This window comes from Triturus cristatus, chromosome 3_2, assembly GCF_964204655.1.
Source record: "Triturus cristatus chromosome 3_2, aTriCri1.1, whole genome shotgun sequence".
NCBI lineage: Eukaryota > Metazoa > Chordata > Amphibia > Caudata > Salamandridae > Triturus > Triturus cristatus.
The window spans coordinates 521,763,790-521,789,168 of record NC_140584.1 but is presented as its reverse complement, the minus strand read 5'-3'; the positions used below and the strand labels follow the sequence as shown (position 1 = coordinate 521,789,168).

Genomic DNA, 25,379 nt, shown 5'->3' with positions numbered 1-25,379 from the left:
CGCCAGTTGAGAGTTCTGTAAGTTAGGCTTCCAATGTCAATTTGGTTGAGCTGATGATATTGTTTGTTGTATGTTTCGCCAGTTGCTCATAGGTGAAAAGTGTGTAAATGAAGATTGACCTGGAGTTGGAGAACAGCCCCTTGCTCCTTTTAGGGCTGAGGAAAGCTTACTGTTTTCGATGTTGGTGGCTGTTCTTAATAAAGGCGCTAGATAAGGTGGTTTTGGCACTGGTTTCAAGACTATCCCCCATCTTTGGAAAGTATTTTGTTCCTGTATAATTCTACTTGCTGTCTCTGGCGTTTTTCCATCTAATTTTAGTAACCTCTGGGCTGGACTGACTACTGTTTGGCAGAAATTCGATTGACAGTAGGTCCAAGGTATTAATATTCCCAAGATTGGGGATAGATTGCAGAAGTCGTAGTACATTTCCTCTATTTAAAATGTCTCCTCGACCTCTTGATTTATAATGGGGAGAAAAGATTATGGTGTCTGTCTCTTCTTCAATATTGGGTTCATGGTTTGCATACTGAGTGAGATCCCTATTAGTGGTAGTGTGCTCTTCTGGCCTTATATTATTAGCACTGTTTGACCTACGGTCAGTGCTATTTTTCAAAACTGACATTGTGTCGTTAGGTTTCCTGGTGTTATTCTGCGCTGTTTTGCCATGTTGGTAAACTATACTTAGTGGTTGCTGTGACTCGTTGAAATTATCTTGTGTACGGCCGACCCGCTTCATTATTGTGTGTTGGGCGGCTTCAGTTAATGCTCTGCAAGCTAAAGAACCCATGGTAGGCGCACTTTCCTGATGTTCATTCTCCTGGTTAATCGGAAGGTAAGTGCTTTTTGTTTGCTTGCTTCCGGGGGGTGTCCTCTATGTCTCGTCAATGCATATCTCCCTTTTTTGTGATTTTTGTGGAGGAGGGGAATCTCCTAACTGTGTAATCATCGGATCTTTAGATCCTTCTTCCGTTTCTGGATCTGGAGAGCTTGTGAGCTGATGAAGCTGATTTACCTGATGCTGGATCCGAAAAGTAGTTTTCCTGTTCCTTCTTTTCCTTTTTTCTTTCGCCGGATGTTCATTGTTGTTGAATATTTATCGGGTGATTCCTTTTTATTGTTCTGTTCAGTCCCTCTCCCACCTAAGGAGAGATCTCTGGGTGTTTTTATTATCTCCGAAGCTTCGGGTTCTGATTCTTTTTCCCCGAAGGTGGGTGGGTCTTCACTCACTGTATTCTGGATTTCATTTTTTAGTTTCATGATTGAAAGTTAGTCACCCTGTATTAATGGAAGCGTGAGCAGTTTGTCCACTATTGGAGTGTAAGTGCATTCTTGTTGTTGTAACCTGTCCTTGAGGGCTGCCTCTTGCCCTCGTTTTATTAGCCCGTTCAAGTCGGCTAATTTCCTATCAATCCCTGATGTGAAATCGGCTAATGTTTGAAGTACTGTTCGATGAAGATCCATTTTATGGGATTGATATTGCAGTGCCGCAGTTGAATATTGCATTGTGCTCAATAGTGTTGCCCAAATTGAATCCTGGGTTTTATGATTTTTTTCTCTAGTCTCTGGGTTTGCACTATTTGTTAGAATTTTTGGGTAGTGGCTGTACGACGCAACTAGTTCCTCCCATTCTTGAGATGCTAAGAAAGACATATCGCCATTAAAATTATGGTTACTTTCTTGAAGGGGCGTCTGACCCTGTTCTGGCGTTGTGCTATCTCGAGAATTGCTGGGAGTCGTCTGAGGTGTTAAGATTTGCGGTTGGTTAATTGGCAATTGTTGGGTGATAAAGATTGTGTGTGGCGTTTTTTGAGCCCTTGGTTTTTGTTCTTCCTGCTTGATTGTTTTACTGAGGGTGGCCTGATAAAATCTAGAGTCTGTCGCTTTAATCGGACTAAGTTGTAGCGAAGCTTTGCGAGTTTTAGAGGCAGCTTGAGTCTCCTCTGCCTGGCAGAGTGTTTGGTTAAATTTAGAGTCTGGTCTAATTTGTGACCTACCCAGTTGTTCCGTTTCAGGAGTTGCAGGCTCTGTTCTTACTACGGAAGACTTTGGAGACTGAAGGGACTGTTGGAAGATGTCTGTGGTGAGCAGAATGCCCGCCGCACCTTCCTGCAGCACCTGTGTTTGCTCTTGTTTTTGCTCAATTTCAGTAGCCTTGTTTGGACTTCGTGGCTAATATTTCCATTCTCTTTTTTGTTTGTGAGCCCCCTAGTTGTTTCTGACTTATCCTTTTCTTCTTTTTCCTCTAGATTTTCTTGAAATTGTTTTGTACTCCTACTGATGTTTCCTCTTCCTTTAGTTTGGGGAGATTCTTCTGAATGGATTAACGCAACGATTTGGTTTATTTCATTTGTTCCTTTTGTTTGAGTTTTTATTAAGGGTTGCGAGAATAAGTCTACGTTTCTTGGTTGCAAAGGAGTTTGCAGCCCTTTTATTTCACCAGTTTTTGAAAATATTACGGTCCCTGGGTCTTTTAGAAATGAAAACTTAGTAGATATCTTAGGCTGAAATAGGCAGAGATTTCTCGACTGCGGTGGGCCCTTTATGCTTATTAGATCTTGGATGACAGGGCCTGAGCTCAAATTAGCTGTTGTATCTGCTTTTGCCTCTATAACTGTTCCTTCTTCTAATAATGATTTCCTTTCCTGTGTAGTTGAGGTTTTTTGGGTTTTGGTTTTGGTGGGGATGCTTTGAGGGAAGATCAGGGTCCCATTGGCTTCATTGGCCTCCGGTGTGTCTTTTTTACTTTCTAACTTCCCACCCTTTGTTTTTTGCCCAGGTGGACTGCTCCCTTTGCTGCTGCCCCCACTTTATCCCTCTTTTTTCCTTTTTGTTGTCCTGTGGTCTTAGATTTATTAGAGATTTTCTTTCTATACCAGACCTCATAGTTGTCTTTTAGGTGTAATAAGGGGTTTTTCCTTTGAATTTGTCGTTTTAATTTATCGTTTTAACCCACTTTCCTGCTTCCCAAAGGGTGATTCTTATTGTGACTTGCTTTGACTTTGCTTTAACTGACTTGCCAGAATCTGTTTTTCCTCTGAATAGTCCTCAAGATTCTCTTAGCTGGTTCTCTTCGCCAGGTCGTCAAAGCGTTGTTTGATCAGTTTGTTTTCTTTGTTTATATTAGTGCTAAAGTGGGCTAAAATGAATTAACTAAAACTCTGCTTGTGCTCTACTTGTACTCAGCTGTTAATCTTCTGAAGTGGCTGTCAGTAAGAGCTTGCAATTTCTTGAACTATAGGCTGTATCTATGGCTGTGACTTTTAACAGGCAGTTGTCAGAAGAAAAGAATTAAAGATGCCAGGATAAAAGGTGCTGGAATTAACAGTGCCAGAATTAGAAATGCAAATTGCCTAGATTCTGGTTGTGCCTGTTATGCTGAGTAATGAAAGGTTGAAAGTTATTAATGTTTGTGTTACAATCTGAGGTGGAGGTAGATACTCGCCCTCTCATCTCACACCTCTAACCCCAGGCTCTCACCTCTCCTTTTACTGTGCAAGTAATGACTCTCTGGAGCTCCAGAATGTTGTGAGTCGCTGTGGATCGTCGAGTCCTGTGAGGCCTGTAAGACCTGTGACCCCTCCGCCCACTCCAACACTCCGCTCGCCTGCCAGCTGCCGGATCCCTCTGCTGCTCAGCCGCCTCCCGATAGAGAGGGGGGTGGGGCGTCAGCACGCTGCTGTAGTGCCACCCAGGGGTCCAGCTCAGACCGGCCCAGCTTGGCCCAACTCGAGTGTTCTCCGTGGTGCAGAAGGCTGGTGCAAAGCAGGGATGGAGTTGGTAATAGTGTTGATATCAGGATAGTGTGGGCTAGCGGGGGCCGCTGCAACAACGCAGCAGCGCTTCGGCAGTCTCGATGTCCACGGTGTCCAGGCGGGAGTCGGCAAGGTCCGCAGACCTGCCCCGTTCTTCCACACCCAGTGGGGGGGGTGGGCAGCGAGCGTCGCCAAGGGCTGGTGCTGGCCACGCGGAGATACAGCGTCTTGGCTTCCACGGCTTTCCTCAGGCCGCTCCGCTCTCTCCACACTCTCTCGTCGGCTCACAATTGGCGGCTTGTTGAAAAACACGGAACGGCTTCTGACATCCTATAGCTTTGCTTTGCAGACAGCAGGATTGTCATACAGTTCACTTTCCTTTTCTTTCTCTGACTGCAAAGTTATAGGATTTTATAAACAAGATGCGGATCGTCAGAGAATTCAGTCTGTTCGGGGTCCGTTATTCATCTTGTGACACAGTGGGTTAGGACATCTACGTGGGGTCAGCAGTAATTGAATGTGAACACTATGTTTCCCTTTGTTGCTCCAATGTCTGTCTTTAATCTACTTATATAGCTTATTGAAGTTATTGTTAAGTGTACTATTGTAGGATTACCACATTCATCGTATACGATTTCACCAGAGTCATAGTGGTGCTACTTTCTGTGAAGTGATGGTGGGGATCACATGTCACGTGTTACTCCTTATTGTGACATCATCATAGCAAGGGAAAGGATATGTGAAGAACCTTCTGTCTACGCTATCATTCCCGTTATCAGAGCTTGGCTGAGCAGAGTGCAGAACGAAAAGGACTAAGGGGCAGATTTACAAGCCCCTCGCGACACATTTACGTTGCCGTTCCGTCACTTCTGAGACGCAGTGGCGACGTAAACCATGCGCTAGTTGCGACACATTTAGGGAGATGCGTCATGTTGTAAAGCCCTGCGCCACATTACACCTGCGTCTGGTTTAATGTATGCAGGGTGGGCGTTCCGTCAGAAAAAGCCTCGTAAAAGTGATGCAGTGAAATCTACAAGATTTCACTGCGTCACTTTTCAGAGGCCGCTGCAACGAAACCTTACGCCTGCTTCAAGCAGGCGTAAGGAGTGGCGCAGCACGTTAGGTATGGGCGGTCCCTGAACATTGCTAGAGTTGTGTCACGCTTGCCCTTACGCCATCAGATGCGACACGGTGCGCAGCATTGTATATATTGTAAATGCGACGCATCCATGGTGGCGCAAGGGTAGAATTGCGTGTCGCATCGGTACTGACGCATCCCTTTTAATATGCAGGGATGCGCCAGTCCTTGTAAATCTGCCCCATAATATCAACAAGTAGCGAAGATGACTGCATGGAATTAGTATTCATGATGTCTACCAAGTTAAATATTGGGGGGGCTTAAACAAATACATTCCCTGTATCACAATGCAAAGTATGTTTTACAATTCTTAATTAATATTCACATTGTAACATTCAGATTATGTTCTTATTTTCAGAATATGCTTAGCAAAGACGAAATGCTAAATAACTATCGTTTTTTATCAAACACATACGAAGACTGGAGATAAACATTAAACATGATGGAGAACTCACCTTTAATACCTCAAACATGTCTCCAAATCAGAGACATTGACACAGAAGGAAGCTTTTGGTGGTCTGGAGACAAAGTACATGGAAACGACAAAATATCAATGTATCTCAATTGACACTTTACAATGTTAAATGCTCGGTGCTCTCTTTGGCATATGCGACCAAGTTGCTGTAGCAAAGCTATGCGAAATGGTGAGGAATGCCAAAGAAAAAGAAAGCATGTTTTGTGACACTGGACTCTACTATATTTCATATTAAGTAGATGTTTTGACAAGATTATAGCTGTACATGGCTAAATGAAAATGATTGTACATTTTACTTTTATCAAACAACTGCAGTGATAAAAAATACATTTCGATATTGCAAAATGCAAATTAATGGTAATATTTAAGTCATTTACTGCCGGTGCAAAAAGTATAACCAGTGAGACTGTTCAAATGTGCTTCTCTTATCCTTTGTTCAAAAGACCAGTAAGATTAGGCTCAAGAGCAGAGAAATGACACCAAACTCATCCAGTGAAAGCATCACACAAAAGCTTGGAGCATGAGAATAACAACCTTTAATAGGCTGTAGAACAACTCTCCAACGTCAAGCACTAAGTAAGGCTTACCAACAAAGTCTGGTAGGAGTTCAAAGAATGGTATTTATGCGCTCAGCAGGATTCTATCCAGTGACTACCAGACAATAGCGTCTCAAGGGCGCATGATGTCAACATATTCAATACATACAAAAGGCGATCAGTCTACCTGACATAACCTTGAACAACTTTCTGGTGTAGTTTCTCCAACTAATGCCTGAAGATGGATTGCAAGGCTATTCCATCTTATGCAGATAGCAGAGATGCTGCTGAAACGCTGCATAGTAAAATGTTCAATGAGCAGTATATGAATGATCACTTCCACCTTAGGGCAATAAGTCAATCACTTAGATGCATTTGACTATGTCAATTAAAAAATCTGAGATTTTAAGAAATCGGTTCTCTGTTGACATACATAATGAGCGGTGCTTGTATCTATAAAATATCTCTTTGAATATAGGGTCCTAGTATGCCAGCAGGTTCTTATTTAATACTGGGTTGATGCACCATGTGAAACTGGAAGGATGTCTGTGTCCTCTGCCCACAAGTCCTTTCTGTTATATCTAAGTTGTAGAGCAGGAGTTTGTTTACTTGTCGCCAAGCAGGTACCTGGTGGCCATCTTTGTTTAATTATAGTCAGACTCAGTAACAGAACACATTTTCATCTGTTTGACAGAATCAGAATACACTTGACAGAACTTGCTTCTTTGGGTCTCCTTGAACTCATTTGTGACTATGGCATATGTTGCTGACGTAAAGCGGGTGTGAAGAATAATTTTTAAGGCATTGTGTAATTATAGCCTTCAACTTCATTTTAAATATAACCACATTGGTTTGTTCTACCTATTTGTTCAACATGATAGACTTTCAAAATTGACAATTGAGTTAATTAATTTCCCACTATTTATGATGCTCCTGGAGAGGAAATTAAGCATGAGAAATTAAATCAACAAATATTGTTTGAGATTTAATGTGGTCTTTAATTTTAACACTAGAGCGAAATACATCTGTTGCAAAAATACGTATTTTTCCCATTTAGTCCCATACCAAAACTCTACGATAGAAAGGTGAATGCATGTATTTGTATTTATACAAACACCACAAAAAGAGATGGACTGAGTGCTTGAATTATTTTATGCAATGGTGATCACTCCAGACCCCATTCCATTACAAACTGCTAGGCCATATCCCATATGAACAGGAACAAATGCAAACCACAAAATTAAGGAGCACACTACATAGCAATATACCAGACATAGTGGCCACATTGGAAGTGTTAAATGAGAGCACCTCATGGCCCCAAATCAAGGTGTAGGAGAGGAGACTAGAGAAAGGAAATATTTATATTATCAGCATGATATCATTGCAACTCATAGTATCTTATCAATGATTGGAGGTGTTATTGCTGTGCTCTATGTACATTTTTAAGGCATGTCGCTGTAGACACCTTGATGCAAATGTGTGGTTTCCATTAATAACCCACGGCCAAAAAGTCCTGATTCTTTTTACTCCTAATATCTTTCCATGCCTGCTTCTGCTCACGTCTTTTTTTAGAGTTTGAATCCGGTAACATTAGGAAAGAAATGGGATTCACCATATGCATCTTCAGGGTACAAGGCAAGAGGAGGGTCGTCAAAACACATGAAACATAGTGAAATATATCTGCCAAATTTATAACATGGATATACTGCAGATGAGTTGTAAATAAAGGGGTATGCAGTCAGCCATATTGCAACTTTTGGAGTCATGAGTGTATTGCACAATTTGTGTAGTCCCCCGAATAAACTGATTACAACTTGTACACTACTTATTAGCAAATGACACAACTCCAAATAGCTGGTCCTTTCAACTATCCAAATATAGAATGTTTCTGCAGTGTATGAGGCCTAACAAATCACACATTTATTAACTTTTTGATTTAAAAATCATTGCCAGTTAAGAAACAAATAGTTCTGTAGACTGAATTATAAATGTAAATGACCTGCAGAAATTGGACAAGACCACGATGAAGAAAATTGGGACGGGGGAACATGTGCATCAGGAGGTTCAGTATACTTATTCTGCACCTTTACTGCACTCTACAGAAGACGTTTACGTGGCATATTCTTAGGAGTTACCTATGTACGAGATGAACATAATTCAGCTTCCTTTCTCAAGTTTAACAAATAGATGTACTGAATCAGGAGCCAGCATTTTCTCCAATTAGGTTTCAAATAAGAGAACCCAAACAAATCAGAGAATTAAAATGTGTGCATTAAAATCGATGACTTATTGAACTCTGCCAGATAATAGCACCACTCAGTCCTGGCAGCATTCTGGAAAACTATTAATTAAGTTGTAGAAGCAATTAAAGAAAATATAAATACATTTTAAAAATCTGTGTTTTATTTTGGAAGCACACCTCATTGTAGACATCTCATCCATTTACTTGGCTAGTTTATTTCCTTTATACCTGAAATCATTTATGAAGAACTGTCTAATGGGATTATGATTATTTCTTCTGGTGCTGCAATGATTCTGGGTAAAATTCTCGAATTGTAACAATACAGGTCACTTTGCGTCATCGTGTCTCAATGTTAAAATTATAGTTTTTAATTATACATCAGATTAGTTGTATACCAAAGTGTCCTAGCAATTCAATCACATGTTTGCCTCTATGAAGCTTTTTCAACATGTAGAAACAGTATTATTGTGTAATTATGCAAATATACTATTTTTTGTAAAGGCTGGTCTGTGTGAGATCTATATGCCCTAAGTTAGCACTGTTGAATATGGTATTGTCTTCCATGGTTTCAGTAAAACAGTAGGTGAAGACTAGCATAAATTTATAGTAAATCATAATGTGCACAAACAAGTAGTGGACTTATAAATGGTGGTGTAGGTTTCCAACAGACCATTGGATCTTATGGTAGCATTTGATTGTGCTGGGTAGTACTTTGTTACAAGGCAAATGCACATAAAATAAACATAGAGGAAGTTTATGAAAATACAAGAATACATTTAGTAAAATACAGAAAAGACTGTTTAGGATGGTTGCCACACCTTTCATTATTTGGTTGGACTAAACATGTACCAAATTATATTGGTACCAAAAAGTCTCCTCATTTAACAATCAGTAACTAAAAATACAATCACTCATTTTCAAAAAGTAAAATCAGTCATTGCTATAACTTTCAAATTAACAAAATTGTGTATCATGTACGAACAGTGATTTCACACGCATCCAACTTGAACATCAGTGCCCATTGCAAGAGAACTATTTCCATCCTCCTACTCCTGGAACTATCCGCAGCTTTCAACACATTCCTATCCTGTCTAAGTTCATCAGTTTTACTAGCCTGGCCATCAATGGACTCACTATATACATCTCCAATTACTCATTCTGGTACTCAAAGACATCAACTTCCATTCTGCAACCAGTAGGTGTCTTCCCAAGACTGAATCTTTAGCCCCTCCCTATCTTATTCAACCTTTCCCCTCAGTGATCTCCTCTCCTTATTTGGCTACTCATCTTATTTCTATGACAAAATTCGGCACATTTATTTTCTCCCAGCCGCGGCCCGTGGAGGGAGTTCCGTGGGGCGGTAAGGCGGGGCGGGGGAGGGGCAGGGTGGGGGGTTCTAAAAACCGGAATATGGATAATTGCAGGTAAGTAAACAATTAAATAAATAAAACGAATTTCGTAGCGCGCGCTGCATCGCAAACCTGTAAGTATCCATATTCCGGTTTTTAGAACCCCCCACCCTGTCCCTCCCCCGCCCCGCCTTATCGCCCCACGGAACTCCCTCCACGGGCCGCGGCTGTTTTCTCCTTTCCTCCTTGTACACCCCCATCTCCAGTCACATCACTGATTGCCTCTTTGTGCTCAGACACTGGATGGCATTAAGGCCACTCAAGCTAAACTCCTCAAACCATGAACCCATACTTTCCCTCTTAAACAGCACCATCTTAATTTCTGACTATATCACACTAACTCTCTTAAAATTCGCAACCTCAACCAGAACCTTTGGGTTTCTTTTCTGTCCATCCAAGAAAGTGGAAGCCTTTATTACAAACAGTGCTACTGCAGCACACTATCGAGTATTGGAAGGATGCAAGATACAAACACATGGCATTTAATATAGCCAAATCACTAACTTGCTTATTAGTATTCAGGAGACTAGACAATTGCAAAAATCCTTTAGTGGGCCTCCCCAATAATCCTTTGCTCCACTAGACAAGGTCCTAAAATGTGCTACCCAAATTCTTCATAATTAAAATTACTCCTCACCTTAGCTTACCAGCACTAAACCAATTGGCTCACCACAAAAAGACAGGCTTTGTAGATATATTTTCCACTTAGACTGCCTTATGATGTATCACATGGAATCTTTTAAAAAGTAATCATGCCTTCTGGGACAATCAGTGTTTATTGGTATGGTATCATAATTTGTAATGAAATAAAACAAAATATTTTAAATTCCAGAATCCCCAACAGGTGTATGCAATTGCCGCAAACTACCAATGAGAGATTGACATTTTTTAGATATAAAAGATTCGCATTTAGTTCACAATTCTAAAACTTAGGAGAAGAGCCATAAAAGAAAGAAGGCATATCCATATAGTCATTCATGTGTTTCATTTACTCCGTCACCTATTAGATCCACAGCAATTATTAGTTAGCTTTTTGATAAAAAAAGACAATTGTATGTGATTAGGAAACCTTATTATGACAATTAGTATGTCGCATAATTGCATCATATTCCTATTTTCCCATACAGTCTTAAATTAGTTGAACTGAATCATCCCTTTAACTAATCATTGTAAAAAAAACACTTACCACGACAATACAGACGATCGTTTTTCTCACTGTCTGAAGTAGTTCTGTGACACATTTACAAAGCTGGAAAAATGCTTTGCATAGGTCACATAAGATTTTACCAACCACTACACGTTCCGTCAGGGACTCATTTATTACCCTATTTAAAGCTTTTCGATCTAAGGTTTTGAATAAATGCACTGTTAAACACAATTTAAATACCAGGGTAATATTATATGCACCTTTTAACTTTACAAGTTATTTTAAAGGTGTTGAATTTTAACATTTATTTATGATTAATTTGTAGGTATGGCCTACATTTTTTTAGCTGTCTTGCCAACGTCATATATGAAAAAAAGTAATAAAAAGCTCTATGTAAGCATATATTGACAAGGCCGTGCCACTGGAACATCACTTTTTTTATCACTCTAGTGTCGCTCTATGTAAGCATATATTTACAAGCCCGCACCAAACCATTTTGCGTGGCTTAAAACAGCCTTATAAATATGGCCCTCGGCAACACAGTTTTTTGCGGCACAGAGGAGTACAATGGGTGTCGCTGTTGGTGTTTCCAGCAGCACCCACAGCTTTTTGACACTGCTCCAGATTTACAAGGATCTGTAAATCTGAGGCAGCGCCAAAAACTAATGCCTTTCAAAACGTGGCGGTAATGTTGTGCAGTGAGAAGAAATACTTTTATTACTCTTCGTTTTTTACTCTTTGTATGTGTGCTGCATTATGCAGCACACATAGGAGTAAAACGCCATTAATTAAAGTTTTTGTGCAAGAAGGTGTTCCTTCCTGCACAAATACAATCGTCCCTTCATCACAGGCACTCTTGCACCATGGCGCAAGGGTACCTGCGTTGGCACTAGGCAGCTTTTTTAGCACCGGCAAAGGGGCAAGCACAGGGATGCGCTGTATTCTTGTTAATACGGCGAATCCATGCGTTTTGAAAATGACGCAGCTCGGTGCAGCACAATGGCTTGGGGTACCACGCTGCGCCATTTTAATGTAAATTTGCCCGAGTGTGGTAGCATTTTTCCTGATCACTTGTGCCCATCCACCTAAAAGACACCCACTTTAGTGCCAAGGCTCTTAGGCCAATATGTTACTTTTCCAATGTATTTTCTTAGTCATTCATGTGTGTTACACAGGTTTCAGTAATTCAAAGCGAACCATACATTTTTTCCATCAATATGAATCACTTAGCTTCTAAACCTATTCAAAGTATACCACCCTGCCAGGAAGCAATAGTTTTTTTTTTAATTTAACATTTTTATTGCAAGCATATGACCAGCCCATTTAGGAAGTGGCATGTTTCTTTTCTTTTTGTGTCATATATTTGCAATAAAAAAATTAAAACAATGTAACTCTTACACCAGCTTACCACGATCTAACTTATTGGCTATGCCACATTTTGTTTTTTAGTTATGTTAATAATTATATTTTCCTATGAATTACTTCCTTTTAAGCAAACAGCTTTAAGAAGTATTTGATATCTTTACAATCATCACATATTTGGTAGGATTCATAAGGCAACCTGCCCTTCAGATGTGATAATGATAGATCATGTGTACATTTCGATTTAATGTGAACATGTGGGCCTGACTATGTGTAATTTCTCCCAAGTATGAAAATTAATGGAACTGTCAATAATAAACTGAGTTTTCTTAAAAGCAGAAAGTAGTGCAGCAGACATAAGACAAACGTCAACCTAATAAAAAAAAATTAAAGAACTGATGGTACTCGCAGTAAATTGATGCACACAATGAAGAAATTCATGCAAGCGATGGACTAACTCACATATATATCAGTGGCACTATAACTTAACAGGTATTCAGAGATGTTGTATCACACTGCCAGAAGAGTTCTTCATAATATATTTAAAGTTAAAAGATAGGATCAGTAAAGAAACATTCAGGTGTATAATAATTACACAGGATTCTAATAGGTCTTAATTCAGACTAGGGCAAAAGAAGTACAGGGTATTTAAATTTCTGTTCAAATTATATTTTGGGGAATGCTAATATATTTTGTTTTTACCAGGGTCAACGAGAGAGAAACATGTTGAAGCACATTATATTTATATTGGAACTTTTTTACGTATGAACATTTTTGTAACTATTTAAACTATACTATGCATAGCTACAATGTATTGCTTTCTTGTGTTTTATACTAATTGTCAACCGTGAAATGTTTAAATAAAGAAATATCAGGGAAGAAAGTGACTCATTTGTATGCCGTTATTATTGTAATTAGCATACTTAGGAATAAACATTCTCAAAAAACTGCAGAAAGACACAAAATTAATCCCCTTTGTTCTGCTTCTTGGGTCACTTTAAAGAGGAGGAAACTGAACATATTCATATTTACATAAATAGAAGGTCAGGTCAAAATGTTAAATTACATTTTTGGACCAATGCTAAAAATGTTTAACCACTAATTACAGAATTGTTGACAATTTTATGACAATATATTCACAGAAAATGCTATAATACTAACATTTGCGTCATTGTATGTTTCCACATACTTGATTGGCGTGGTCAGTGATTCCTACCTCTGGAATTTATTCTTGGGACTGCAAAACTTTGTCTGCAACTGGTTGGTAATTGGGGTGGCATAACCTTTTATAACCTATTTTTCATTCCAGCAAAGCAGTAAAGCTGCCACTTAGTCATATATGCTTACCCTGTATTGTCAGTCACACATCACACCCAGGGAGAGAGATTGCCATGCCCATCCACAGCAGCATCCCATTGGTTAGCGACAGTTTTCAGCAGGGAGGGTTCATCTTGAATGGGCCATACATTTCCTCCTACGCCGGTCACTCATAGGTGTGTGCTCTTCTCAGGCTGGCCATTACAAGCCAAAGATGCGCTACCAACAATGAATCTCCTTATGAACGAGTAGAGTCAAATGTTCTGACTGTACCCACCAGTCGTTCCAGCATAAACATCTCCATCTTTCTTTTTAACAGTTTTACTCATGCAAATTCGTGTTTGTATGGATTAAAAGAGAAAGTAGCTTGATGACCATATAAAGTGAAATGATAAACAAGTTGTTGGTCTCAAAATTGTTTTAACATTCATTGAGCCAATCATGATCTTGTCTACTCCTAAAGATTTCATTTTCACAAATAGATTTCCCTTGAGAGGTAAGAACATCCATTGAAATCCCCACCACTATGAAAGTTTCGGAAGCTATCATATTAAAAAGAAATCTTCAACAGGTCATTAGAATGATATTCCAGCCATGGAGAAAATAACATGCATAAATATGTTTTGTTGCCTGAGAATTTTGGGTCCTAACCTTTCATAGTTTAAAAAAATGCTTTCTTCTACGTTTGTTTGATCTTACGAGGAGTTGCTTCATGGATTTATTGGGATGCTAGGCAAAGATGCAGTAAATTTAGTTGCAAAGGAGAGTGTGTGCGCCACAGACAATGAAGGAGAGAGGAAAGACCTGCAAAAAGCAATATTTTCATGTCATACAACTAATAGAGCCAATGTGGCATCCAATCACCCTGAAAACAAAATTGTGTGTAGTGATTTGCCGGTGCATGATAAGCACCTGGACTGAAGTTTGCCTGAGGAGTGGGTTACATACTGAAGATGAATTGACCAGCAGTAGGTCATATTTGTCAGTGATTACAGTAGGGGTTGTGAGGACCACATATGCTAATTCAAAGTGTTTTATAGTTATCAAGCTGTATAAACCACTTGAAACCCTCTTTACCAGTGACAAGCAATTTCCTACATGTTAGGGACCAAATGCCTCACAGATGTCAGAAAACATGCAAATATCAGGTTTGCACATATAATATGTGCTTCCGATCAGCCATAGTTTACTGTGATAGCAGGGAATACCCTAAGCCTGGCCTTAAAAGCTTATACACCTCGTGAAGCAGTGCTATTTTTGTCAATGTTATAGGTGCATTCAACCAATATTTCAATTTGTGTTATCAATTGCAAGATTAAGAACAGATATACATGTTTTCGGGTTTAGCTAAGGGCTCTACAAAGGGAACGATCACATTTTCACCTGTTTTCGATTTAATACAGTGGACTTCATTTCTGAGTGTCGGAAGCAGCATATTTTCCTGAATGGCTGCCTGTACTTGAAATGCTCTGCCCGAGCATTTAGCAGAGTCTAAAGAACACCCAATTTAACTGTGTAGGTGATCTCAGATTTTGTTTTTGTTCATGCCATTAAAACTCGGTATCTAACATGCATGACCTATGAAATATGCAGGTTGATGTGAACGAAATTGTTTTAAAGCTGTCAGAAATGCAATGTACATGTACACATAGCATCATAGAGCTCTTTGGGCCAGCTGCAAACAGGACACTTGACTGAATGCCAGATCTAAAAACTATAAATCTGTAATCTATTGATAATATGCAGACATACAGTAGAGCGAAGTTACTATGCCGCAGCATAGGCATCAAATACATCATATGTTCATCTCATTATCACTTTAAATAACTCAGAATATGAATATGCCTTGGCGGTGTTGGAAGGAAGAGTTAAGACTTACCACACACCTAAACTGTCAACTACCTGTTCAGAGTAGTTGATCACATTCTCTGTAACTGTGAGGATTAAGCTACAGAGAAACAAGGAGCAGAACGGATAAACGGGGAATTAGGCTTGGTTGGAAATGTAGGGGATGAGCAGTTGGAGCCTGGGGCATAAAAAGGAGTGACTTCCAGGATCATACTTGTTACACAGCTGATCACAGACTGCCGCATTGTTTTCCATGTTCTAGGATATATCCTTCCTCAGCAAGATAAGTAGCAGCAGCATCTTCAGATGTAGAGCTCTATTGCTAGTGTTGCATGTCCTTCCATTTCTGTTGTTTTTTCCTTTCCAGTTTTGTATTCTTTTTAGGTTTGCATGCCTTCTGAAAATCTTTTGGATGCTTACAAGCTCTGCTCCTCTGTAGCCACAAATCCTGCCAATGATCACGAATCTGAGAGGATTATCCCGATACAATGTGGGTCCTGTCACAGTTAGTCTGTGGGAAACCTGGGGTAAGATACCCACTGTATCTTAAGGATATCAGTAATGCTAATATTTACTTCCCTGATACATTCTCCTTGTTTACTTAATGTTTTACTTACATTAGGTTTATGAGGTCATGGCTTAGCTGTCAATTGCTTCTCCTGCATCATCTAGTAGTTTGCTGTACCCGCACTCAGCTGGAAACACCAGTGCACTGCCGAAGACGAGGCCATCTTGTGTTGTCTTTATTTCTTTACTTCGATTTTCTCCCTGGAAAAGGGATTCATGCTAGTTTTCTGGGATTCTGGCTTCACGAAATGGGAGGTTGGTGGACTAGCATTGGAATCTTTACTTCTTCCAAACCAACGCTATAATAAAGTTTTGAGTAACTCTTAAATGAAGACCGGGAGGTGCAGGATTATTCTGCACAGCATAACACAATTCAAATGAGCTGAAAAAATAAAGATGATCAGTCATCAAATGAAATTATGAAGGTAAAAATCGAAATCTACCCCTTTTAAATTATAACATTCAAGTGCCCGATAGGAAACTTGGTGTATTCCTTCCCAGGGTCCCTTATTTTTTTGCCAGAAATATTTGGGAAACAAAAACCTAACAATTTGCCTGGGGAAAACTTGTCACAAAGAGGTAAAGCATGCAGCAACTGGATAAGCAAACTCAGGAACCACAGATTCAATTTCAAAGTGATAGCTAATACTGCACATAATAAATAACGCATCGGGGCAACCAACGTCTACTAGGCGTGCTATTTGTCCACAAAATAATGAGCAACTCATAACGAGGCCCTTAGTGTCTCTTTTACTCTCTAAAACACACATGAAGACGCAATATATGGTCGCCGCAAACATGATTGAATGGCCAATGCTTTACAGACAATGCGCTCACGTTGTGCTATCTACTAATAGGTTAAAATAACTACTAGTTAAATGTTCTTAAAGATCTTTTTTATAATATCGAAAACTCTTTATAAGGTTATACATTGGAAAAATAAAGAACTTTTCACAGATTTCCAAATCAAATTTGATGTTACAAAAAGTTGTGTACATCAAAATTAATATTACATATATTTATGAGTAGCACTTACACTATTAGACGTGTAAAACATCTTTAAAGCCTATTGAAAAAGTTAAAATGTCAAATTATACTAACAATTAATCACGGAATACCTACCACAACATCAACTTAAGTGTTGAACATACCAATGTTGAGTATGCAGCTATTCTGCCTCTGACAATGCCGTGCAGCGTGATTCCCCAGAGGGAATACATTATAGATACATCTGTCGCAGGTGTAATGACAATAGGGAACAGCGTCCACATGACAGCTCACTGATGTCATGCGGGCTGTGGCGACCAAGTAGGTTACAAGGGAGGAGGGGGGAGGGCAGAATTACTTTAACATCACTTCCTCTGACATTTGCTGCAATGACATAGATGCCCAGTGGCAGGGGAAAAAGTTGAGTGTGGAGTGGTGTAAGGAAGAATGTATGTAAGGTGCTATGTGCATACATAAGAAAAAAAGAACTAAAACCTAGGGATGAATTGTTACATATAGCGCTCCAAGAGAATATTGTACTGAGCAACACCCTGCGCTGAACTGACCTAGAACCCATGAAATATATGATGCTATCAACACTTCGGAAATGGCACAGGTGGACATGCAGAAAGAACATAGTTGACAAGAAACAACATTCACATAAAAAATCTTGTTATTGGCTCAAGGAAAGGAACGCATTAAAAATGATCATTTACATTTTGCCATTTTATTTAAGAAATACAGGATTTTCTCTGCTGTCTTCAAGAAGTCTTCTGTCTAAACGACCTGTAGCTCTCAGTTTGTAACAACACTTGAAAAATCGTATTGTCTTTCTGGAAAAAAATTGTCTATCACATTAAAAAGAAGAGAATGTCAACAGTCATCCCCATTCCTCCAATTTTAAAATTACATTTTCCTGGTCAAGGGTATCACTTATTTTAGACCGAAATTATATGTGACAGACAAACACAGTGGTGCCAATCATGAGGAGTGGGGACGGTTACTAAATAACATATTAAGTTAAGGTGAACGTTCACAAGGAAATGCAAGTGATAAAGATCACACATTCAGTTGAAAGACTCAGGCCGTTTCCGGGTTCCTAGGAATGAATGTGCTATTTATTGTACCTGATAAATGCGATAAGCAGTACCCGTCAGGAGTGTTGGAGAAATAATGCACATTTTGGTGCGTACTTCCCCAGAATCCGCATGGTACCATAAGTCCCATACACTTTACCCATTAAATTCCGGAAGGTTCGACCTTCCCAAAATTAACTGAGAGTGTCTTATTTAATTCGACGAATAATTACCAGATGCAGTAAAAAAAAGACATCCAATTCCTGCATCAGAATATTCTTGACCAACTTGTATTCAAGGCCTGGGAGTTTAGTATGTCTATACCTCATTGACTATTTTGGGCGGTTAGCATAGTCAGACAAGGTCAGGCTAAGGTTCCACTTATGAGGTGGGTAAACATCCATATTTCACCAAATTATGATGAATGTTTAGTGTAAAAAGATGACGTTCTAAGCAGCTCATTGAATTTAAAATACGGTTGCGAAGAGAGGTCACTGAAAAAAGCAGAGCACCCAACCGCCTGACTTATGCAGCAGGAAAGGCCCTTCCACCAGCTTGAATAACCAGTAACATTTTAAGCTCTGAATAAAGCACGCCTACTGAAACACAATGACGAAGCACGTCTTACAGACACTGAGGTTCTTGGTCTTACAATGCGTCAAGTACATTTTGCATGCCGCATCTAAATAATCCACTTGAGTGGTTATTTTATATGATCCTTGCATATAGGCCTCACATGCTTTTAAGCGCCAGAAATTCACAATGCAATTCAAGGATCCAATGGTGTTGGCTTCATACATTTATTTGGTCTAAGTTTTTCAGGTCCTAAACGGGAGAAATCGAAATAAACCATGCACTATTCTTACTATTGAATGTACCCTCAATACTAAAAAAAAAAAATAATAAAAAATGAATGGGCACACAGTTTGGAATTTTAAATCAGGGAGAATAAGGTATCTTCTAGGTCCACTGATAGCTCTGAGTACTTCAGCATTCATTACATCTGATGGAAAGTGTACGTCAACGTCCTCAATCAGAGTACACCCTAGTATACTTTGTTAGAAGATTAATTTACCATTTACATCACAAAGGTTTGGCAATATTTTGTTTACTCACGTGAGCATTTAATTATATAACTTCAAAAACTGGACCTAAATCGTTGTTCAACTTCACTAACTAAAACAAGAACGTTCTTGCCTTTCCTTCACAAAAATCAAGGGCTTTGTTCTCCATTACTTAAACATACTAAATACTCTGTAATTATTTTTTCCTGTGTTATATTGTATTGTGTATTCAGACTTAACACTATTTTACTGATTACTTTTATGCTACATCTTCTGGATTTGTAAAACTGCTGTTTCAAAGTTGCTTCACAACTGCAAATAGGAAATTCACCTTAAGTTCCATTATCCGAGGGATATAAAATATACAAAACAGACTTCAAATGTTCTGAATAGAAGAATACCCTACGTGAGATGCAAAATATTATGTGCAATAACTCTTTATAAAATCTCACTGCAGTAAAGCTACCAATTTTAAAACATACGAAAGTAGTAGTTTAATGCACATGTGAAAAAACTCAGTGCAGACTTCACTTGGAGACAAAAGACGTCAGTAAGCAAATCGTTTGTCCTCGGGGTAGCCCAACTTGGTCAAGTTGTCCTGACATGCGAACTGGATCATGGGAGGGGGCCCACACATGAGTATAATAACGTCGTTGGTTGGAGGAGGCAGGTGCTTTTTGATCATCTCTGCTGTGACGAAGCCCGAGTCATACTTCCAATCTAGAATCAGAAAAATCAACATACTAGATTATACGACTGAAATCAGTATTACTGCAAATTACAACACCCCACATGGAATCCATTTTCACTACCAAAATGATCACATATTAAGTAAGAAATTCTCAAATCGTGATAGGAAGTAGCAGGAGGGTATGTGACAATGTGCCACTTAGGAACTCATTTCCACCATTTATTTTTACTGTGCTCGTTATGCAGTAAGAACCGCCCAGCAGTAAACATTTATTTTGTATACTAGCATGACTATGATCATGAAAAAACACCTCCAGTTATGTACACATATGTATTCATTGGGCAACACTGAGGACAAAGATACATTTGGACTGGGGCTAACAGAGAAACTGAATGTGAAGACAAACAAGCAAACTAACAAATTACTTGTCTTTTTTAAGGCTCTTCCTGGTAGACACGCTCTCTAACTGCAAATTCCTCACCTTGAAACATGGGTACTTGCAAACATTTTCCCAAGGGCCAGAAAGTTAGGTATGTTATGTGAATGAGGGCCGCACTGATGCCAGCACGGTGGTAGTGGGGGGTTCACGAGTATGGTGGTGGTAGTAAGGTGGTGGTAGGGAGTGGAACCATATACATCTGGTGGCTGAATTGCACAGCTTGAAAACAGAAAACTACCTGGGTTAATCCCAGCTTCCCCACTTAACCAAATTGTCTGATCCTAGTCAATTTTTTAACGTCACTTTCCCTCATTTTTCTTCATTATCACATATAACAGGATGTCGAAATACATGAATTCAGGATGTGAGCTGTACAAAACCTCCTCCTGTATTAGCTATATTAAACTAATAATGCTGAGCAAGTAAACAGCAGCCCAGTGCTGCTGTTTACCAAGGGGCCGCATGTTAAGGTCAGGAGGGCTGCACTTTGAGTATCAATGCCTTAGAATATCCTCCAGGTGCCAGACTGCACTAGATATTTTTCATAGCACACCTCTACCATGCCGCTCGGTGGCATCATGCGACTCCACACTGACTCCATGCTGCCCATGTAGAAATGCAGCAAAACTACATATAAGTGCCACCCCTGCATGCTAACATCAGTTTCTTGTATTTTTACTTTGCGTGCTCTTAGAAATGGAGTTCGAATATTTATGGGTAAAAATCGGCTACGGACTAATTTGGGATAATTTTTTATATCAAAAAGAGGTCACTCCACAGAACGGGGAGGCGGGAGGGCATTAAGGAATCTGTGGTTAGAGGTATTATCCACCATAAAAAAGTTACTGAAGGTATGATAGATACTTCCAGTTGCAGATTTCTCTTATTAGTGTAGATACCAAAAAAGCAGTACCTCCCCAAGGTGGAGGATCTGTGGAGTGGGCTACGGACAAAAAGTCTTTAGCTGGAAAGTGTCCTTCCCTCCAGACCTGGCTTCCAAAGAAATAGTGCTTTGTGAATGTATACAGTGATTCTCACATCGCAGCCTGACAGATGTCAAGAACAGGCACCAGTTGCGCCAATAAAATAGTAGTGGCCTTGGCACCTCTGGAAGGGGTTATCAGATCTTCTGGTGGCTGCTTCTTGGCCAGATCTATGTAAAAGCTTAAGTACCTTTGTGGGGTTCAACTAATGGGGCCTCTTCTCCTCTTTCGAAGAATAAGGGGGAGCAAAGAACACTGGTAGGATGATGAATTGCCAAACATGAAAGAGAGTCACAGCTTTTGGTGAGAAGATCACGGTCACCTGAGTCCTCAGCACCAATTTGTCTGGAAAAAATGTGGTGTAGGGCAGTTGCACTAAACATGTCTGCAGTTAATCAACTAGCAGACATGATCACTATAAGGAAAACAGTCTTCAGGGTCAGGGGATGCAGCAAACAGCTATGCATAGGATCAAAACTGACACATATAAGGAATGTAAAGACCAAATTAAGATCTCACTGTGGCATCACATACAATTTGGGAGGGAACATGTGTGTCAAACCTTTAATAAACCTCATCAGAACAGGTCATTTAAACATGGATGGCTAGTACTTCAAGAGTAGAGAGGCCAAAAATAACCTTTTACAGGTCCTACTGCAATGTTTTGCATGGCTAAAGACAAAATAAACAAAAGAAAATCCGGGCACTACAACCCTGTTTACAAACTTGTCCCAGCACCTAGCGCAGACTGATTTCTTGGAAGGGTGCTGGGCAATGAGGAAAACAGCTTCCACTTCAGGTGTCAGTTTAAAAGCTATTATTTGCCACTCCTCAAGCTCAATGCATGGAGTTGTAAGTTGCACACATTGGGAATGAGGACTCTGGCCTGTTTCTGGGACAGGACGTCCAACCAAAGTGGTAGCCTGATCAGGAGACAGATACACATGCTCAGGAGCTTCAGATACCACACTTCCATGGCCCAATCCAGAGTCAGCTAGATGACTTTGACCCGGCCTTTGTAAATCTTTTTCAGAACTCTGGACAGGAGAGCTTGCAGCAAGAAGGAGTAAAGGCACCCATGTTCCATCCCAGCCACAATGCATCTGCTAACATGTGTTCTTGCAGGAACTTCAATGGGAAAAATGGTTGACACTGCACTTTCTTGACTGTGGCAAAAATATCTAGCCAGCCTTTCCCACCCACTAGTGAAAGATGCCACTTGTGATTTACTAGATAACGTTTGCTCAATTTGTCTGCTTTGGCATTCAAGGACACCGCCAGGTGATTGGCAACCAGAAAGATGCCTTGGCTCTCTAGCCACCCTCAGAGGAGCAAACACCCCTGGCATAGACCCACAAACCCACTCTGCCCTGATTGTTGAAATACCACATGGCAGTGGTGTTGTCTGAGAGAAACTGTGCCAGTCTCCCCGTGATTGAAGGAAGAAGGTCTTTAGAGATAAATTAACGTCTAGTATCTCCACCAGGTTGATGTGAAGCTGGCTCTCAACTGCAGACAAGAGCCCTCTGATTTCCACCTCCCAGAAGTGACCAAACTTCGCAGTGATGCATCTGTCACCACTGTCTGCTCTGGGAGAGGAGGAGAGAGTGGCTAGGACAAAGTGTAATCGGTCAACTGCCAGTGTAGATCTTTAGCAGTTAACTGAGTGACCTGGACAGTATTGGACATTAAGCCTTGATGCTGGGCACACTGGAATTTTGGCTTGCACTGCAGGGTTTGCATATACCATCGAGTATGGTTGACAAGGAAGATGCATGAGGGTTAGAGGCCAACATGGATGGCTAGTACTTCAAGAGTACTAACCATGTTGGCATCATAGCTCGAGTGCCCTGGAGTCAGTGCTGCGGAGCAAAAGCCCTGAATGGAATCATTGGTTAGTGACTGAGGTGGGGCTGGGGCTCATTTATGGTGAAATCCAATTATGTTAAAAGTTTCCTCTGTCGTCGTGAGGTGGTCTATGACTGACTCCAGCGAGTCTCCTTCAGCAGCCAGTCAGCGAACTACAGTAATACAGGAAATCCAGACCTCTGAAGATGGGCAGCAACCACTTAATTCACTTTTGTGAACACCGGAGGTGTGCTGGTGCTGCCAAAGGGGAGCACAGCAAACTGTAAATGCTCCAGACCTACTTTGAACTACAGGTAACACCTGTGAGACTTACAGACGGGTATATGAAAATATACATTCTGCAAGTCAAAGAACAACATCCAGTCTCCTGGGCAAGAATAGACGGGATTTGGGCCAACATAAGCATTTTGAATGTGTCCTTCAACAAGAAGGCGTTTAGGGGTTGGAGGTCAAAAATAGGCCAGATTCCCCATCTTTTTTGGAAAGAGGAAATACAAACAGGAATAACCCCGTCTGCCTCCCGATAGATAGTTTTCGACCTTCCTATAAGGATATTTCTCATAGAATACAATAGTGTATTAAATAATATAGCTAGAGATGTTATCAAATGTTTTTTCATGAATAAGATTTGTAAGTTAGAATATGGGAGAAAGAGATGATTTAATTTGTGGAATGACAGACCTAACCGTGAACTATTTTTTTTTGTATAAGAAAAGCCAGTGGGAACCTAACCACGACTTGAACAAATGTGTTAGTAATTGTTAGACCTGGCATCATTGGCATGAGTCTCTCCTCCATTTTTTTCTGTTTGCCTCCTCTGTTTACGATGTTTTTGCTGGTTTATTGCTTTGGGCACTGTGCCACTGCTGATCAGTGCCACAGTGCAAGTGCTCCCTATGTTAAAGTGTTACATTGATTGGTGTTACCATGATTGGCTTGGTTGACTTACTGTTCAGTCCCTAGTCTAGTGCACTGCGGGTGCCAAGGGCATGTAAGTTAACTGCTGCTGGTGGGCTTGCAGCACTGGTTGTGCCACCCACAGAAGCAGCTTGTAAAATGTGTCTCAGGCCTGCCACCGCAGCGCCTGCGTGCAGTCCCTGACTGCCATGTCGACTTGGCAAGGAAACCTACTTGCCAGTCTCTAAACCTTCACTTTGCCACATTTCAGACACCTCTATGGTAGGCCCTAGGGCAGGGTGCATTGTTGGTAAAAGGTAGGTCATGCCCTGATGTGTGTGGCATGACCTAATAGTGAATTACAGCCATTTTCGTTTTTCACTATTGAAGGGCTACCTGCCTCCAATAGGCCAGACTGGGCAGACTGATTATTAACTCCATTATAATCTATCTGACTCAGGGAGCATGGTAGCATGTCGAGTTTAGTATCCCTGAACTCAGAATTTAATAACACACCCTTTAGGATGGATGGTTTTTAGATTCTGTGTTTGAAAATAGCCCTTTTAGAAAGTGGCTATTTTCTTGTCCAACTATCCACCGGTCTCTGCTGGTTTGGTGTGTGTGTCAGGGGCTGGGTGGCTCCAGAGGTCTGAATGAGTCAGTGTGGGGTGAATGAGGCATTTACACATAGAGTGAGGGAAGACTAGCCTGCCCTGCCTGACACAATACTGGCTCCACCTCCTGCTGGGCGACTGATAGCCCTGCTCCTGCCAGTGACAATACTGGCTCCGCCTCCTGCTGGGCGGCTGAGGACTCTGCCCTGCCCAGTGAATAGGCCAGGTGCCTCTGCCTGGCAACACCCACAACGAACCTGAGATGGGGGGAATTTCCCTGCTTGGACAAAGGGAACAAAGGAGAAAAGGGGTATAAGAGAAGGACCCCTGAACCAAGAACTCAGATCACTTCTGACAAGGAAACCTGTACCAAGGACAAGAAGCCTGCTGATCTAAGGACTTGCCTCCCCTTTCTGCCAGAGTGCTGTTTTGCTGTGGAGGAACCTGAAAGCTGCTTCTTTATTTTTGCCAAGGAACAAGGAGAGAGGAACTTGGTGTGTACTCTCTGAACACTTGCTAGGAAATCTCCAAGGGCTGGAAGAGTGCCAGTCTCCTGCTGAAGTCACAGGGCCAAAGGACTTCACCATTTGCTAAATTGCTGGAAAGTGTTGTTTCCAGTACACAAGGGAAAATCTGCAGTCTCGACGCCGCCGACGCCGCCGAATCCAGCTCGACATCGTGAGTAACGGCTCCAGTGTCCCGAGCCTTCGACGCCGGCCGCCGGGCCCGATCGACGCCAGCAGCAACGCCAGTGAGCAGTGGGTATCGGCCCCGGCTCCAAGTGACCCCGTCTCGACGCTGGTATCGACGCCAGTGAGGAGTGAGTATCGGCTCCACCTCCAAGTGACCCCGTCCCGACGCCGCTGCTGATCGCATCGACTCGACGCCCTTCTCGACGCCGTGAGCGCTGCTCCGGCCCGACATCCCTCGACGCCGCTGCGGATAGACCCGACTCCGAGGCACGAT

At 40.9% G+C, this 25,379-nt stretch overlaps 2 protein-coding genes across 2 annotated transcripts in view; one reads left to right on the top strand and one right to left on the bottom strand.

Annotated features, from left to right (window-relative positions):
• Positions 1–5,381, top strand: part of PPFIBP2 (PPFIB scaffold protein 2) — a 1,154,531-nt gene extending 1,149,150 nt beyond the window's left edge. Inside the window, exon 31 of the mRNA XM_085648219.1 lies at positions 5,249–5,381. Coding sequence (XP_085504345.1) covers positions 5,249–5,320 — 72 coding nt within the window. The 3' untranslated portion in view covers positions 5,321–5,381. The remainder of the gene's footprint in view (positions 1–5,248) is intronic.
• Positions 5,382–17,488: 12,107 nt separating this feature from the next.
• LOC146857649 (NADH-cytochrome b5 reductase 2-like) overlaps positions 17,489–25,379 on the bottom strand; it is a 175,287-nt gene continuing 167,396 nt past the window's right edge. The window contains exon 9 of the mRNA XM_085648226.1: positions 17,489–19,640. Coding sequence (XP_085504352.1) covers positions 19,468–19,640 — 173 coding nt within the window. The 3' untranslated portion in view covers positions 17,489–19,467. The remainder of the gene's footprint in view (positions 19,641–25,379) is intronic.